This window comes from Mytilus trossulus, chromosome 9 (assembly GCF_036588685.1).
Source record: "Mytilus trossulus isolate FHL-02 chromosome 9, PNRI_Mtr1.1.1.hap1, whole genome shotgun sequence".
Taxonomy (NCBI): Eukaryota; Metazoa; Mollusca; class Bivalvia; order Mytilida; family Mytilidae; genus Mytilus; species Mytilus trossulus.
Window position 1 is genome coordinate 35,326,910 of NC_086381.1, and position 17,572 is coordinate 35,344,481.

The 17,572-nt window shown below is 30.9% G+C and overlaps 1 protein-coding gene across 2 annotated transcripts; it reads right to left on the reverse strand.

The window, feature by feature from the left end:
* Positions 1 to 1,817: 1,817 nt before the first annotated feature.
* LOC134685651 (MAP3K12-binding inhibitory protein 1-like) lies at positions 1,818 to 10,595 on the reverse strand. 2 transcript variants are annotated; one of them, XM_063545601.1, is made up of 8 exons: positions 10,485 to 10,595; positions 7,358 to 7,536; positions 6,208 to 6,301; positions 5,969 to 6,040; positions 4,974 to 5,114; positions 4,005 to 4,105; positions 2,609 to 2,671; positions 1,818 to 2,130 (listed from the first exon to the last, which is right to left on the reverse strand). In XM_063545601.1, exons 2-8 carry the CDS (start codon positions 7,517 to 7,519, stop codon positions 2,044 to 2,046), a joined length of 720 nt encoding a protein of 239 aa, XP_063401671.1. In that variant the 5' UTR covers positions 7,520 to 7,536; positions 10,485 to 10,595; the 3' UTR covers positions 1,818 to 2,043. The 2 variants fall into 2 exon arrangements, with proteins under 2 accessions (XP_063401671.1, XP_063401670.1); XM_063545600.1 differs by having other exon boundaries at positions 7,358 to 7,539; positions 10,485 to 10,574.
* Positions 10,596 to 17,572: the final 6,977 nt, after the last annotated feature.

The window sequence follows — 17,572 nt, forward strand, 5'->3', positions numbered from 1 at the left end:
ATTAGCTTACTTCTTAAAAGCTTCATATTTTAGAAGGTGGAAGCCCTGGATGCTTCATACTTTATATATGGATGCCTCTTGTTACGAAGTTTTCGTTCGTCACATGTCCAATGTCCTTGACCTCATTCTCATGGTTCAGTGACTACTTGAAAAAAAAGTTAAGATTTTTTTGTAAAGTTAATTTTTCTCTTATTATAAGTAAAAAGATAACTATATTTGGTATGTGCGTAGTTTGTAAGGTCCTCATGGCTGTCCGATAGTTTTCAGTTGAACTCTACCTCATTTTCATGGATCAGTGAACAAGGTTAAGTTTTGGTGGTCAAGTCCTTATCTCAGATACTATAAGCAATAGGTCTAGTAAATTTGGTGTATGGAAGGACTGTAAGGTGTACATGTCCAACTGGTAGGTGTCATCTGACACCTTGACCTCATTTGTATGGTTCAGTGGTTATAGTTACATTTTTGTGTTTTGGTATTTTTTCTTATACTGTATGCAATAGGTCAACAATATTTCATGTATGGAATGATTGTAAGATGTACATGTCTAGTTAGGTGTCATGTGACCTTAACCTCATTTTCTTGGTTCATTGGTCAATTGACTATTTGTATGGAAGTTATCAGACCTTGACCATTTTCTGGAGTTTGATGACAATAGCACATAGTAAACTGAACTCCATTGAGAGAAATCTGAAGATGGCTTTCATATTTGGTAGGATAAGTCCATCATGTGTAGTTGACTATACACTACTGTAATATTGATATTTCCTAATTAATAGTGTAGTTGTGGTACTTTAACCATTTCTAGGAGTACTACAACTTCTTGGAACATTGACTATGGCAAAGCAATCTTGCACTTCTTAAGATGTTTTTTTTCCTCAATTAAATGTAATAAGACATTGCAGAAAATCTTTCAATGAGCAAACCACTTACAAACTTAAGACATTTTGTAGCTTTAATTTCCAGATGTGATTTAATTGTCATCATTACAGTGTATCAGTTAAAACATAGATGGTCAAAGAACAATTTTTCTTCAAGAAAAAAAAAATGTTCTTTAAAACCTTCAATAGTTTACATGGTTCAAGCAGGATGAATCTGTGTAAAGTGTTGCACAAATGTTAATTGAATGTAGATAGATCAAGTGTCTTTGTTTTGTTTGGATATTTAGATGATTTGTGTGTCTCAATGTTGCTATTGTATTGTCAAATATCATACATGTGTTATTTATTATCAAAATTGTGGAAATTGGCATTTATTTAATGAAATGACTACTGTTGCCAATTATGCAACAAATATGACTTGATTTCTTTACCAAATCCTCGCAAAAGGATCCACTGGATATCATTTCTCTTCTTTTTTTTTGATAGATTTTACCATTAGTTTAACTGTTTGAATTGTTTTACACTAGCCATTTTGGAGCCCTTTATAGTTTGGTGTAAGCCAATGCCCTGTGTTAAAGTCTATACTATGTGGTATGGGCTTTGATCATTGTTAAAGGCTGTAAGGTGACCTATAGTTGTTTTAAAATTTCTGTGTTATTTAAGTCTCTTGTGGACAGTTGTCTCATTGGCAATCATACCACATCTTCTTTTTTATATATCCTTTGATCTATGATATACTGTTTTAAACATTTTGACTTGGATGGACAGCTGTCTCATTTGCAATCATACACATCTTATTTCTAAAAGTAGGACTGTACATGATGGAAGATATACAGTATAAACTTGTACAATAAAAAAACAAATGTTTGTAAGAGGACTTTGTCAAATGCAAGATGAAGTTATACCTATTTTTCTTTGATGTTTTAGATTGTAAAGTCATTAAACATAACCACAGCTTTTATTTCTATTAAATAGTAACACTTATATTCCATTTATCAATTCATGCATCAAGGAATGATATATATGTGAAGAATAGTTCAGTCTGGTCAATAACTGTTGAATTTCCTCTTGTTCTGACATGTCTCTATTGTTATAACCACTTCCATTAATAATGTATATATAGAATGCACATATTTCATGATTAAATACACAATGTTCTATTGCCTCAAGTTTGGTCTCCACTGACAAACTTTCGTTTTAATTTCTCTCGCAAGTTTGACATCTTGGCATCGATATCATCTAAACTTAATTCCTGTAAGAAAAATAAAACCATGTAATAGATTAATGTTCAAGAATCTAGAACACAAAGTTCTCTTCATCAATACTGATTTATAGTAAATGGACACTTAAAAGATAAATGTTTACTATTTTAAAGTGGTTTATTTTTACAAAATATTTTTTTTTAGAAAAATGTTCTCACGTACAGTTTTGTTTCACAAAGTTTCGCCCCAATTTGCTGAGTTTTATAAATGGAATAATTTTTCTTTACATTTAATTTTGAATAAACAACTATTGGAAAAGAGATTTCATAATTGAAAACTGAAAACCTTATGAATAATTTAAAAGAACTGGGTTAACCGGTACCTTTATTTGTACACCAATCATGTGACAGACAAATAAATTCTTTGACAAATAGATGTGAAGATAATCATAGCTGACTGCTTTGAAAGGGGATAGAAACCCGGAAAATGAGTATTTATTTAAAGATCACAGATAGTTTCTAGAGTTACCTGATTAACACTGGTTTCCTGTTTCACAAATCTATCTACCTTTCTTTGTTTTTGTGGAGGAACCTGAAAATATATAAATAAAAAGTGTTATTCAAAGTTATTTCTAAGGACATCTGTTAAAATATGCCTCTGTTATGTATTTTCTGTTGATTTTCTTACCCCCCTCCCCCCTTGGGGTACATTTTTTCAAAGTTTTAGTTTAAAAATTAAGTTAATTTTAAGTTTAACAAACTATAATTAAAAGAATTAAAGCCTTAGAATATTCAATGTAAATAATAGCTGATGGCCTTAATATATATATTTATGTACTGCTGTATGCAGTATAATTGTAAAGCTATTTTAGTACTAATCAAATTAGAGTTTAAAGGGCCACTAGCTACGAGATATATAAAAAATCTTAAGTAAGATTTGTTTTGTTCAATCAATGATGATAGTGAAATAATAATTCGCTTTAAGCAGCCAAAATGGTTTAATTTTGTCAAATTAAGCAATGAAACATTGATAATTACTGTTTCACTTGCAAGTGAATTAGCTGACCTCATTAAATCCGTATTCATGTGAACTTCAATTTAACCCCTCACTAGAGATTGACAACACATGCATTATACGTGTACCGGTTATTTAAAGAAAAAGAATGTCAACAATGAAAGTGGAATTACAGTAAATCATTTGATTACTGATTGGATCTATATAGCATCATTCTTATACGGTTAAAAACAATGAGACAAAGATAAAATCAAACAGACCTATAAAAATCCAATTGAACGTGTTGGTTTAATCTATTCATATTGTTATTTATGTTTACATCGCTTATATGGTCATCTGAGGTCAAATCAATAGTTAATTAGATGGCGTCTGGACTAAGAAACACACGAAACAAACCTACATATTATCTATGCCATGCTCTGTATACTGTTTATTTTAGACTTTTGGTAGTCTGGATAAATGGTTACATTGTTATAAATCAAATATGAGAATTTTAGTCAAATCGGTTACCATGAATTTGACAGCTTGTGCCCCTTTAACTAAGTTGACAATACATAAAAAGATAAATAATCCTAGATATATATATTAAAAATACATCCAGTTTGTACAATTTGAATTCTGAGGATAGTGTTTGAAAATAAAAACGTTTTTCATGTCAAGAACAGCAAGCTATTAAAAACTTCAAATTGAATCTACTATGTTTCATCATATCTCATCAATATTGAATTAAATACACTAACCAAAGAATTACTCTTAATTTATTACTATTCGTTGGATCTCATTTTTTGTTGAGGAGATGATGAACCACTCAAGATAGTTTGAATTTCACAAATGCAAACTTTGGGAAAGCAATGTGTACCAAGAATGCTTGAAAATTCAATTTTTCTTCCATCTACCATATAAAACTTACACTGCGGTCAAAATATTCTGGGGAGATTCCTTCCAAATATAAAATTCTATTCTCCAGCTGTTTCAGCCTACTATATACATTAGTTTTATTTATCTTCAGACCTGTAAAAAGAAAAACATAAATAAGTATAGATTATTAGGTTTCGACACATTGATATTGTGAAAGATCAGCTGTGAGCTACAATGTGAACCTTTTTGTTGAGTTCACATTGTGACAAGCGGCTGATATTTTACGATATCTATAAAAAGAAAACCAGATTATCTATTTATTGTTCTACAAGAATTAGGGAGAAACTGAGCAAGGTGATATAAGCGTAGGGAAGCACTATACATACACTTATTAGCCTTTATGAAAGAAATAAGTTGCTGTTTCAAGCAAATATATCAGTACAAAGTTAATATGAATGAAAAGTATAGAATTCCATAAATTTATAAGATTTTAAATAGTTGAATTATTGTAAATTTTACATGAATATCTGTCATATCATATTCCCAATGCAAACAAATTACTATAATATTAAAATAAACCCAAAATTACTTATATCTTTTTCTCTTATTTGTAGTTGATTTATATTTTCTCTGGCTGATTGATTATTATATTATAATCAATGTGTGATTTGTTTGATCTTAGTTCTTCATTAGTCAAAATTTAATTATGACATTAAATTTCTTGCTATCTTCTGAAATTTGATATTGTGAAATTACCAAAAAGAAGGAAGCTATGTCTGATGCTGTCACATTGAAAGAACAGCCCTTTTGCAGATACTATATTTGAAAAAGGCAGTACAAGTTTGCCTATATATTTGGCCATGTCTTTTTTGGTTAAAATTAAATTAAAAAACTTGACAGCAAATTTTTTAACAGTTTTCAATTTTAATTGTTTAATCTATATTTGGTTTATAATTCCATAATTTGGTTAACTGAAAATAAATGAAAGAACCAATAATAAATAATATATTTATACATGTACCTGATTTGATCTTAAGATGTTCCTCTATGTTACGAAGCCTCTCATCAACTCCTGGCAGAACATCATCTGTTTTTTCTTCCTTAATTTTCAGTGGACTGGTGATCTGTGTTTGTGGACCATGGAGGTTTACCACTTTTGAAACTTCAATAGAAATATCTCAATACATGTAGTATCATTGATGATCATTGATCATTCAAAATATGACAGTGAGTAGCTTAGAAGATTTATCAGAGTTTCTTATGTAAATTGTTATACATTTGTACATACATGTTTATATGATGATTTCCTTGGAGCAGGAGTTTTTATAGTATACATTTATTTCAGAACACATGTAATACCTTTATCACATGTATATGTGCCACATGTGTAGCAGTATCTGTTTACCTTTCAGGTGCACCTGAGATCACCCTGGATTTTGATAGAGTGTGTGTTGCTCAGTCTTTAGTTTTCTATTTAGTGACATGTACATGTATACAGAAATTTTTCATTGTTTGCAATGGCATTGTCAGTTTGTTTTTGATTTATTAGTTTGAATATCCAATTGGTATCTAACTAACAATTTACACATTATACAATACATAGCGAAATAACTCTAAACTTATAGAGGCTATTCAACTTCCAGTTATCAAGAAATGATAACACTGATTTTCAAAAAATATGATGCAACCTTGTCACATTGAAAATCTTTGATGGATAAACATACAAAAAACAAGAATGTGTTCATAGTACACGGATGTCCCACTTGAACTATGATTTCCTATTATCAGTGGACTGTAAAATTGGGATCAACACTCTAATTTGGCATTACAATTAGAAAGATTGTATCAAAGGGAATATGTGTACTATTTAAGTAACAAGTTGATTGGACTTCTAACTTGATCAAAAACTACATTGACCAAAAATTAAACTTGAAGCAGGCCAGACAGTCAGAGAGGAAGGAATGGATGCATAGACTGAAGACATATACCCATAAATAGGGCATAAATATTTCTCACCTTTGATGTGGCTCTTTCCACCAGGTCTAGATAAACACACAGCGTTGACTCTGGCACAACTGTCATCAAGATCTAAATATAATATAGATAAGCATATGTCAATAGGATGATTTATTACCCATGCAAAACACTGACCTGCAGCTCTCTTCACGAAAAATTCTTACGAGTAAAAATATTAACATTTCAGTATAACTTTTCCATGAAAAGAGTAGCTAAAAGCTACAGGAAATACTACATACCCTCATCTGTGAAAACAGAACAGAACTCTTTTCTATTGTATTCATCTACTTCTTGTCTTTTCTGTTCAATAAAAGCAGTGATTCTTCTGTCTATCTTTAAAATTAAAATAATGAAAATTAAAGCATCTTACATTTACAGCTTTATATGACTTTGTTTAAATGTTTAAGGTGGTACCTAACACTACAGGGAGATAACTCCGTAAAGTCAGCTAAACGTTTTAATTACGTTGTGTTGCAAAAGGAGTATTAAGCTTCTCAATGATCAAAATAAGTGTTAGTCAAACTGCTATATAACCAGTGTAATTTTTCTGATAAAACGGTTGGTTCAAATCTTGAATTTTTTATATTTTTGTCAAAGGGTCGAAGTAAATACTTTGTCAAAATTTAAAGAAAATTAAACGAGCCAAATTAATTTTAGTGAAAGTGTTGGGTACCACCTTAAGTTGCAGTGACATTCTTTGAACAGGAAAAGGTTTACTATTACATGTATAAAAAGAAGATGTGGTATGATTGCTTTAGAGACAAATCTCCACAAAAGACCAAATACACAGAAATTAACAGCACTAGGTCATCGTACAGCCTTCAACAATAAGCGAAGCCAATATGGCATAGTTAGCTATTAAGTAATCTTGTTAAGACCATTAAACTTATTTCAATTATCAAAAAAGATATATTCTCAGAGGCTATTATCATGATTATAAAGGTATATTCTGTGTGTCAATCTCACATTCCTGACACACTGTTATTCATAAGATAAATTTAAACCTTTTGTAAAGAAAGAAAAATCTCAAGGACAATGTAGACAACATTTTAACTGAGAGAAATTGATCAGAAAGCCCTTATTTGAAAGTATAGAGGGTCCTGCCCACCCTCAATATAAAAAATGCTACTATTTTCAATTTACAAAAAAAGATATATGCTCAGAGGCTATTATAAAGGTATGTTCTGTGTGTCTATCTCATATTTTTGACACACCTTTATTCATAAGATAAATTAAACCCTTTTGTAAGAAAAGAAAGCCCTCATGTATTGTTACCCCACTTCAACGAAGCTATAGAGGTCCCTGCCCACCCTCTGACAACATAAAAAATGCTACTATTTTCAATTGACTACTACAAATACATGTAATGACTTTTTACTATATACTTACCTCATCTTTTGAAGCTTTTATTTGAATAAGATGTGATTCGTCATTCCTGTTTGAAAACTGATTTTTGTTGGTTTCTTCAAAAGTGTCTGTCAGGCTTGGTAGTTGAACTTTATATGTTTCATCCTGTCTATTATCACTTGAATCAAATTCTTCCACTTGCATACTGTTTACATCACTGACTGCTCCAAAATAATATTACATTGATGTATATCATTTGGTTAATAATAAATGGAAGCAAAAATAACATCCAAGAGTTGAACTTGAAGTAAGCCATAATCCATAACAGGCAAATTATAAATGAAGGAGAATATGAAGAGAAGTAACATTTCAGTTGTCACATACATTATGTATTCTAATGAAAATATAAATATACAAAAGGGTTACTTGTAACCGGTTAAAAAATAATACCAACAAAAAAAGAATGTTTTTTCTTACTTAAAATATCAATAAAGAAAAAAACCAATGAGACTTAAATACTACATGCACTCCGACACCATGCTCATTTTGTATTTTAAATACAGATAGTTCATTTAGCAATTCCATAAGAAAATGTAAGACATACATGTACTATATTGGTTATAAAAAAATATTCATATAGGCAACCTACTAATTCATAAACTTTACCATTATACATTGTCTATTTCATAATGCTTAGGTTAGGGGCGGATTTAGAGGATTTTCCAATGGAATCAGCACCCGCCCTCCTTTTTTTCAGATCTCCTGTAGTTGGTGTAGTATAAAAATTTTGTACCAGTACTGTACATGTGTTATTTTTAATAAACAATACATATATATACATGTATATAAAGGAATTAATCTGTAATCAAAGGTGTCACATATATACATGTATGCATAATGATATAAAGATATGATATGACAATTTTATAAGGAATGATTGTATGTTTAACTGATGATGCCATTGATGGTACACTGTGATCATGGCCAGCATTTTACTGTTTTAACAAACTCTTTACTTTCTTCCAAGTTTTCTTCCAGCTCTCTCTTTCCAAGACTTAATAGTGAATTTTATATTGACATTAAAGCTGTTATAAACTTATAGCTCCTGAATCATGTTTGAATAATATGAGTTAATTACAATATTTTTTTATTTATTTGTACAAGTATAGTAATAATTAGTAACTGGTTAATTAATTTCACAATTATCCTCTACTATGCTCTATATATACATGATATAATTAATCTTTTTGAGTTCATTTAATCTCCCTTTGAACTTCAAAATCTAATTTTACGAAACGTTCATTTTTCATTATATACATCAGAGACATATAATATGCCAGCTTTAGCTGGCACTTATGGTAGAAGCATTGTTTTGGAATAAAGAACGATAACTCTCTCTACACGACCAATCTGAAAAGTTTCGTCACTCTCGTAAAAAAAAATTTTGTAACGGCGGTCGAATTTAACGTTTCAACGCGATCTTGAAATAACGGGACAGATCGGAATAATTTCGATGTTAAATACGACATGAAGTTTTATTTATTAAATAAAACAAGAATTCACAAATTTTGGTAACTTGTGTAGCTTATTTAAATTTTATTGTATCACAGAAATTACCGAAGTTAGGAAAACAACATCTGACACCATGTTTCGTCTGCTTCAACATGCCATTATCAGTGAGGTCAAAACAAATTACCTAAATAATCACAGGTACTTCATTTAAAAGTAACAAAATCATAGTAAATGAGAACATATTTAGCGTAAAATTTCCATCCAGCCATGGGATAACAGAATAAACCTCTGCAGGCAATACATTTCGGATTTTTTTTTATAATTAATGGCCATGCGGCATGCAGAGTAAGCTCCACCTCCGGTGCACTGGTTGACCATGACTACTTATGTTCATCTGCCACATTATTCCCCACATCAAGGAACACAGATAAACTGTTGAATGTGATCATCACTGTTATTTATGTAGTCAATGACGAATCCAGCATTTTTCATAAGGAGGGCCACCTGAAGGGGCGCTCTAGTCATGCTTCAGTGATTCCCTATATAGTCAACAATTTTTTCACAAGAAAAGGGGGATCCCCCCTCTGGTTCCTATGGTAGCCCACAGACTAATTTAAAACTTAACAAAAGTTTAAAACATAAAACATTATTCAAACAATTCACAATCTTCTAATTCTGTACTTCCTTTCAGACCTTTGGCAAACACTCAACAAATCTTTTCTTTGATTATGTCACGCCTTATACAGTCCCAGGAGATGGAAACTGTTTTGTTTTCTCTCACTTAGTTTAATCATAAAGGGAGACTTGAGTCTAAGTAGTGACATGCAAGAAATGACATAAAACCAACTCTGAATTTAATAGTACATAATATTGATGTAGAACTCACAAACTGAAGATGATCAGAAATACAAATGTTTTTTTAATTCAAGTCAGATTTTTATTACCGAAGCCTATCAGCGCTATCAATTAAACTTATTAAGTCAAAATTTAACACTAGTATTAAGGTTTATCATAACAAATTGGCAAATATGGCCTTATTATCACCTAAACAATACTGTGTACAGACTGACATGTGAGGTTTGGGAAGTTTTTATGTTTTTAGATGTATAAAAGTTAAATTTATTTTGCATATCTAAAAGATAAATCATTTTTGGTAAAGATCTGAATTCAAAATATTTATTTTGTCCTATGCTTGAGCAGATTTTTCATTCATCAATTTGGGAATCAGAATATTTTTTTCAGGAAAAATAAAATAACCCCTCATGCCTTTTCAAGTTCAATGTTCGTTCCCTAAACATTTTCCATCTGAACTTATAATTTTATTTTAGACATAAACACAATACGTTAATGTAGCCTTGGACATTCGTTCTGAACATGCATGAAATATTTGCCACTGAACGTTAAACAACCAACAACCAATTAATATATAGGACATTGTCTTAGTATAAAGCTGGCATTTAAGGTAGCGCCTTCCTCATATTACATGTATTATATGTCTCTATAGACTGTATACATGTACCTTAAAGTATAGTCACAGGGGCTTGTTACCATTGCCGGGTTTACTATCCATACGAACCCCTAAAAAAAACTTTTTTTTTAGGGGTTCGTATGGATAGTAAACCCGGCAATTGTAACAAGCCCCTGTGTATTGATTTACCTTATCGATGCTCTGCGTTGTTCCATCAAAAAAAGCTAAATAGAATGTGAAAATACATTTTTTCTGTCTTTCCTAACGTGCTAAATTTTACACCGGAAGTCAACTTTCTAGTTCAAAAAATGTTGTATGGTGCGAAACAGGTATTTTTCCGGGACCAATCAATGTCGTTATTGAAGTTAGTACACAGTCACAGTGGCCAATGCTATACAATTGAATTACTGTCTTTTAATGAGGTAAATATGCGGTTTTTCAAAAGTTAATTAAAACCACAGGCACTTGTCTCAGAAAAAAATGCCTATATACCTTTAAAATATAACACATTAAGGTATATAGGATTTTTTTTCTCTGAGACAAGTGCCTGTGAAAACCCTATAACGTAAGGGTACCCAAATTGCACCGAGTACCCAAATTGCACCTATTTAGAAAAAAATAGCAATAAAAATCTTACAAGATTTCCTAGAGACTAAACAAGTTGTATTTTTATGATTTGATACTATGCCCGTCTTTCAACATAGGTAAACATATTTAGTTATACACAAAACGTTCACAGTATTTATCAACAGATGGACTGTTTACTGAAAAAAAACAAAATGTACGAAAACGTCACCATGCGACGTCATCAAAACGTCATCTTTTTAAAATTGGCAAATACAATATATTATAAGTATCCATTTCGTAAAATATGAATAGTAAGCATGGACAAATACCCAATTGTTCAAAATATTTGAAGAAATTAAACAAAAGCTCGGTTATTAGACTTTTGATGATGTAAATTTAAGCATGGATGCAATCTGGGTACTCCTCATTACAGAATCATGGATAGTTTGGAGGTTGATTCAAACCCATTTTTTTAATGACTCAATATGGACTAAAAATTAAATTGGTGTACGTATATGACAAAGAAGGATAGGGCTACAAAATAAACACAGTATGGACATTTTTTTTCCTGATCATAAAAAAACGTAGGTGAAAAAACTGTCAAAATAGGTGCAATTTGGGTACCGTCACGTTATATATTTACCGAAACAAAAGAGAGTAATTGTTTTATTCCATATTCCGAGAGAAGAAAATTAACATATTTAATCACAAACATATAGAGTGGGGTGATCATTTTCGCCATATCTTTCCATGTTTTCTTCAGTTTATGTTCAGGTCTTTACGTTTTTGAAGTATACTGATATTTTTGTATGAAGATAACTTCAAATGCAAAATAGTCTTAGCTTGAAAACGTGTAAGTGTTGAGTAAAATCATCTGAAAAGTTGGATTAAAGGGTGTATGAAATTTCCTATTTTTTTGTCAACGGGGGACACATATATTCGCCGTTTTTACATATCTATTCAAAACCAAATAACTGCAGCTTTAAACAATATTTATCAAATAAATTTCATTATAGACAAATAACAGACATTTGAAAAGTGTAAAAAACTGAATTTTAGGGCAATCAGTCAAATAATTAATAAGGAATGCTTCTTTGAAACAGCATTTTTCATTCAGGAAATTGGCTGAAAATTGTTGTCCATTTTTCGGTCCTTTGCCGTAAGTGCCGAAATTTAGTCTCATTTTAAAAAATTATCATATTTCTTATAAAAATATAATTTAACGGCATATTTCTTCTATTTCAACCATCCTTTGAAGTTTTTACACCTCAAAATCATAAAACGGCGAAATTGTGTCCACGGCGAATATGAGCGCCCCACTCTACCAAAACAAATTTTACATGAAACATTTTACTATAACGTTGCATGTAAAAGCGCGTGACGTTAAGTGCGGTGAATAACAGCGTTTCCTATAGGTGAATATGCTTTTTTATTCAAAATCCAATTCGTATAGAGAAACCTACTAAAATAATACCAATATGGAATAATATTTTGTATAATATATATATATATATTTATATGCATTATTGCATTATTTTTCTCCGGTTACAGAGATTTTATTTCCTTTCTGCTTTATCTATTTATAGGTGGTTTACTATAATTTTAATTCCGATGAAGTTGTTGTGTGTCCCGGCTGGTTTTTTTTATCCCCCGTCATGATCACGTAGAATTGCTGTCATTTTGACGTAGCTACATCTCCTTTTGTTCATTTCAGAATATCAATAGTTTTTGAACAGTATACACGATAAGCCTAAGTAAAGTAAGTAAGAAAGTAAGTACAAACGGTCTTGTTTATTGAATGAATGAATCTTTTTATATAAAATGAATAATGATCGATAATCTTACTCAAATTGTGGTTTCTGAAATAAGAGTAAAGTGGATTTGTTATTCAAACATTCAAATAGAAAACCATGAAAAATACAAACCAAAACTTTTTGTAACAAGGAAGAAAAAAATTTCAAAAACTTTTTGCTAAATTTGTGTGTATTTTCTCGGACAGGTCTCACCACAACCAGACAAGTTAATCCATAACTAACCAAATAAAATAATTAGCTGCTCCACGAGCGCATGATACGTCCTTTGTCTCATGAAAAAACAAATTCTAAATAATAAATGTCGTTTTTCGAATAATACGGGAGTTGTACAGTCATGCTAAGTATGCTCAAGAGGAAGTTTATATAAGAGACAGACAAAAATTGCTCGCAACATGTTTTACATGTATTTTTTAACAAAAAGCTTAATAAAAAATCAATAACTCAAAAATGAAATTGAGAATCATTGTGAAAAAGTATACATATCTTCCGATTAATATAACTAACAAGTGTGTCAAGTTTTATGCAAATATTCATAAATGGTTTCTGAGATACGGTGCGACATGTGAAACCCCCCTTTTTTATACAAAAAACTCAATTACTCTAAAATTAAATTTTGAATCACCTAAAAAAAATCAAGATCTTCAAATAAATATAACTAACAATTTTGTGAAGAAAAAATACAGACCTGTTTTAGTTACAAAGTCCCGTAACTCAAAAAGTTTAAATCTTTATTTAACCAAAAAGTATATACAGATCATTTGACCATCATAAAACAAACACAAATTAATAATTTAATGGCAGGCAGCAACTTAAGACATTAAATGGAATACAGGAATATAAATATATTTTTGAGTGATAAGTCGCTCCCAAGACACAAGAAAGGTATGTAACAGCTGAACATACGAACAAATTAAAAAAAAAATCCGCGGCAAAGTCTACCTCATCAGGCGTATATTAAGAAGGCGTGCTGCTTATTCTTTAGTTTTCTATGTTGTGTCATATGTTCTATTGATTGTCTGTTTGTCTTTTTCATTTTTAGCCAGGCGCTGTCAGTTTATTTTCGATTTATGAGTTTGACTCCCGCTGGTATTTTTTCGTCCCTCTTTTAAGAAAAAAAGCAAATATCGGTAACATAAGAACTATTTATGACTGAAAGTATATCAACAGTTTACTTACATCAATTAAAAGCTCAATTTTAATTTATAAATTTTGTGTTTTAACTAAAATTCGTATTTTGACCTTAAATGATTTTGGCAGTTTTATTCGAAGCATTTTTAGCATTCCAAATTTTATGTTTTGGGTATATCCGGTGAAGTTTATTCTATAAACACGTATTTGTGGACACTGACATCCTATCTTATTTAAAAACAATATTGATCAACTACGAGGAAAACTAACTATTTTAAGAAAGATAAACTTTTTAACTCTGTGTTGCCCAGACTTTCAGTTTCTGTGTAGTATTTTTTTTGTAGACGAAACGCGCGTCTGGCGTAAGCATAACATTTTAATCCTGGTATCAATGATGAGTTTATTTACAACCACTGGGTCGATACGACTTCTGGTGGAGATTTATTTCCCCGAAGGTATCACCAGTCCAGTAGTCAGCGCTTCTGTGTTGACCTGAGTTATCATTGATATGTTCATGATAATAAATTAACTGTTAACAAAACTTCGATTTTTTTAAAATACTAAGGCTTTTCTCCCTAAGGAAAAAAATACCTTAATTGTATTAGGCAATACTTTAAGGAATTTTTGGTCCTCAACGCTCTTCAACTTCGTACTTTATTGGCCTTTTAAAAAAAAATTGATTCGAGCGTCACTGATGAGTCTTTTGCGTCTGGCGTAAACATAAAATTTTAATCCTGGTATCTATGATCAGTTTATTTATTCTTTCTTTGTTTTTGTCTTTTTGTCTTTTCGTCGGTAATGTTTTTTCCCCACGGCATTATATGTTTTCTTTATGCTCATGAGATTTAAAGGTACTCTTGGTATCGTCTAACTCTTTTTTTTACAAGAAGTACAAAGAAAATAAATAAGACCTAGATGAAAAAACAACAACAGGCAAAAAAAAATAAAAAAAATATGAATAAAAGCACACATACCATCACATCTCACATTAATTTAACAGTAGACATGGAAATTGATATGTTTATCAGAATAAGAAGTATACGATTCTTGTATAGCTCCATTACCAAAGACATCAGAATAAAGTAGAATGTTTATCTAACACTAAAATAGCTGTTGACAACTAAGTGAAAAAACATGGATATAATAACAACAGCAAGAGTGTTTTTTTTTTTGTTTTTTTTTTATTAAAAACAGTTCTGAAATTAACCTTTTTGGTATCTGTTATAGGCTATTTCAAGGAGGTGAATTCCAGAGGCGGATTTAGGGGGGGAGGGGGGGGGGGGGGGGGGGGCTTTTGGGAAAAAAAACCTGGTTGCTTATATAGCGAATCACTGAAGCGTGACTGGAGCGGACCCCCTCTTAGATCAGTCAGTGGGCCCCCACTTATGAAAAATCCTGGATCCGCCACTGAATTCCCTAGCGCTCACTCGAAAGCCATATTATCGAATTGCATCAATTAGAGGCAACAGTATTTTACCGATGTTCATATCTCATTAGTTTAATAAGACGATACACATCAATGTTAGAACAGAAACTGGGGTGGTCACATGAAGGAGTGAGCACGGGTGAGTCGACATGATGGGAATCTCCAAATGATACCATTGATTAGACCAGGTCAATACTTAGAAAAAAACAACATTTATCAATATCAATAGCATCCAAAATTTTGTACTATTCTATGTTTTGTATCAGCTTTTCAATTGATATGTATCAAAATATTGTAAATAAAAAGATTAGGCTGTTTATTTTTAAATGTACTAACTATTAAATATACTAACTATGAAATCAATGTTACGCTTAATCTGAACAACGCCTACAAATATTAATAGAAAATTCTCCAGACTGTTAGCTATGTGGTGTTTTAATTTCATGCAGTGTATACAATTGGTATATGAGAAATGAAGGTAAAATTGTTCTTATTTTTTTTAGAAGATACATCTTATTTTATATATTATACGTACTTTATTATAAGTATAATATATATTTTTAATCGCTCAGGCAATTTAAATCTCCAGAACCCAACTGAACATTGACGAACAAATACAAACCTACTGTAGTGTCGATATCTATACAATGTGATTAGATAAAAGGCAACAATATATTATCGATGTTCAAAACCAATTGTGAATACTATAGTATACAAATATAGGTAAAACACATGAAGGAATCATGTGATTAAGAACTTTAAAACTTTTTTTTAATTTCAGATTTCTTCTTCTTAACCCTTCATAATTGGTACTTCTGTGCTGAAGCAGTTTTTGTTCCACAAGTTGCACACGTCGTGTTTATTTGAGAATCTTGAAAATGAGTGTATTGTCTTACATATATAGTTACTGAGGTTTTATTCATTTTTATTTGAAATAAACCTCTTCTCAGGTTTCGCTCCCTTTACATTTGGTGATAATTCCTCAGTTTAAACAATGTATCAATTGTGATTAACAACCCTAAGATAGGACAGAGTGTAAGGTAGTAAAGAGAAGTAAGAGGTTGACAACAATTACATTTCAAACCGTGAGTTAGACGTATCATAGATATATTATAAATGAAAACCGCTCAATAAATTGCATGCGTCCAAAGCGCATTTTGGATTTTACCCACATCAGAAACACTCAATGGATGAAAACCGAAACAGCTGAAGGGAATCAAGACCAAAATGGACATTAAATAATAGCCAAATTCATCATCAATAAGTTTGAACGTAAAAACTCAGAATTTGACATTACATATTTTTTTTTAATAAATAATCTATTCGTCTTAATTTTATTCGAAACTATTGTTTCCACCTCTTTTAAAAGTAATGAAATGAAATCCACAGTTTCCCGAATAATTGACTGTTCTATAGCAATACAACTGCAATTATGAACACGACTTTCCAATGAAATAGTGTGAAAAAGAGTTAACCCTGTGAAACAGCCACTGCTGGATAATATCTTATCATTTTTTCATTTGAATATACCGCAAATATGTAAAATGAAAATTTTAAAAGTTATTAGAATTAATTATTAATAATTATTTGTAATTTCAATTCGTGAAAAAATAGTATAAACTTTGATGATAGGGTGCGATGAAGTTCACGAACATCAACAGTTATTAAAGTTTCAAATATCATTGTGTCAACTCCAGGAAATATAAGGTACGTACTAACTGAGACTAATACACAAAACTGGGATTAATCCTTATACCATTGTATATTAAATTATATCACAGTTACAATACCACATTCGTTCTTAATATATAGATATATATAAGATAAAATTATGATTTGATATGACGGCATGGTAATTACATTATCATCTTTTATGACGGACAAAAAAAAGCTGATCCGAAAGATATACGTACAATCCTACTTGCAATTAAACAACATGTACTGTATTAAAGCCCTAGTTATCCTACGAGGACAGGCTATACTTGACTAGATAGCCTAGTTGATTGAGCGTTACAGAGCGCTGGACTCATTTGTAGGTGAATACCACAGAACCAAGGATTGTAATCCCAAGAGGAAAGAACAAAAATTTATCGATCTTACATTGTTGAGACAATTTTTTTTCGTGCAGATATATATTTGATACTGAGAAAGGAGTAGGTTCATTAAGACCCTTTTTGGCCCCAAAATGTAGCAGTTTTACAAAATTGTGAAAATGTAATGTTTTTCCTATTTATTGGAAAGAAGAATGCTCCTGCTACATAAATATGGGCTGTTTTTGTCAATACAATGCACATATATCGAGTACAAGCATCATTAAGTCATGCTAAATTACTGAAATCTTC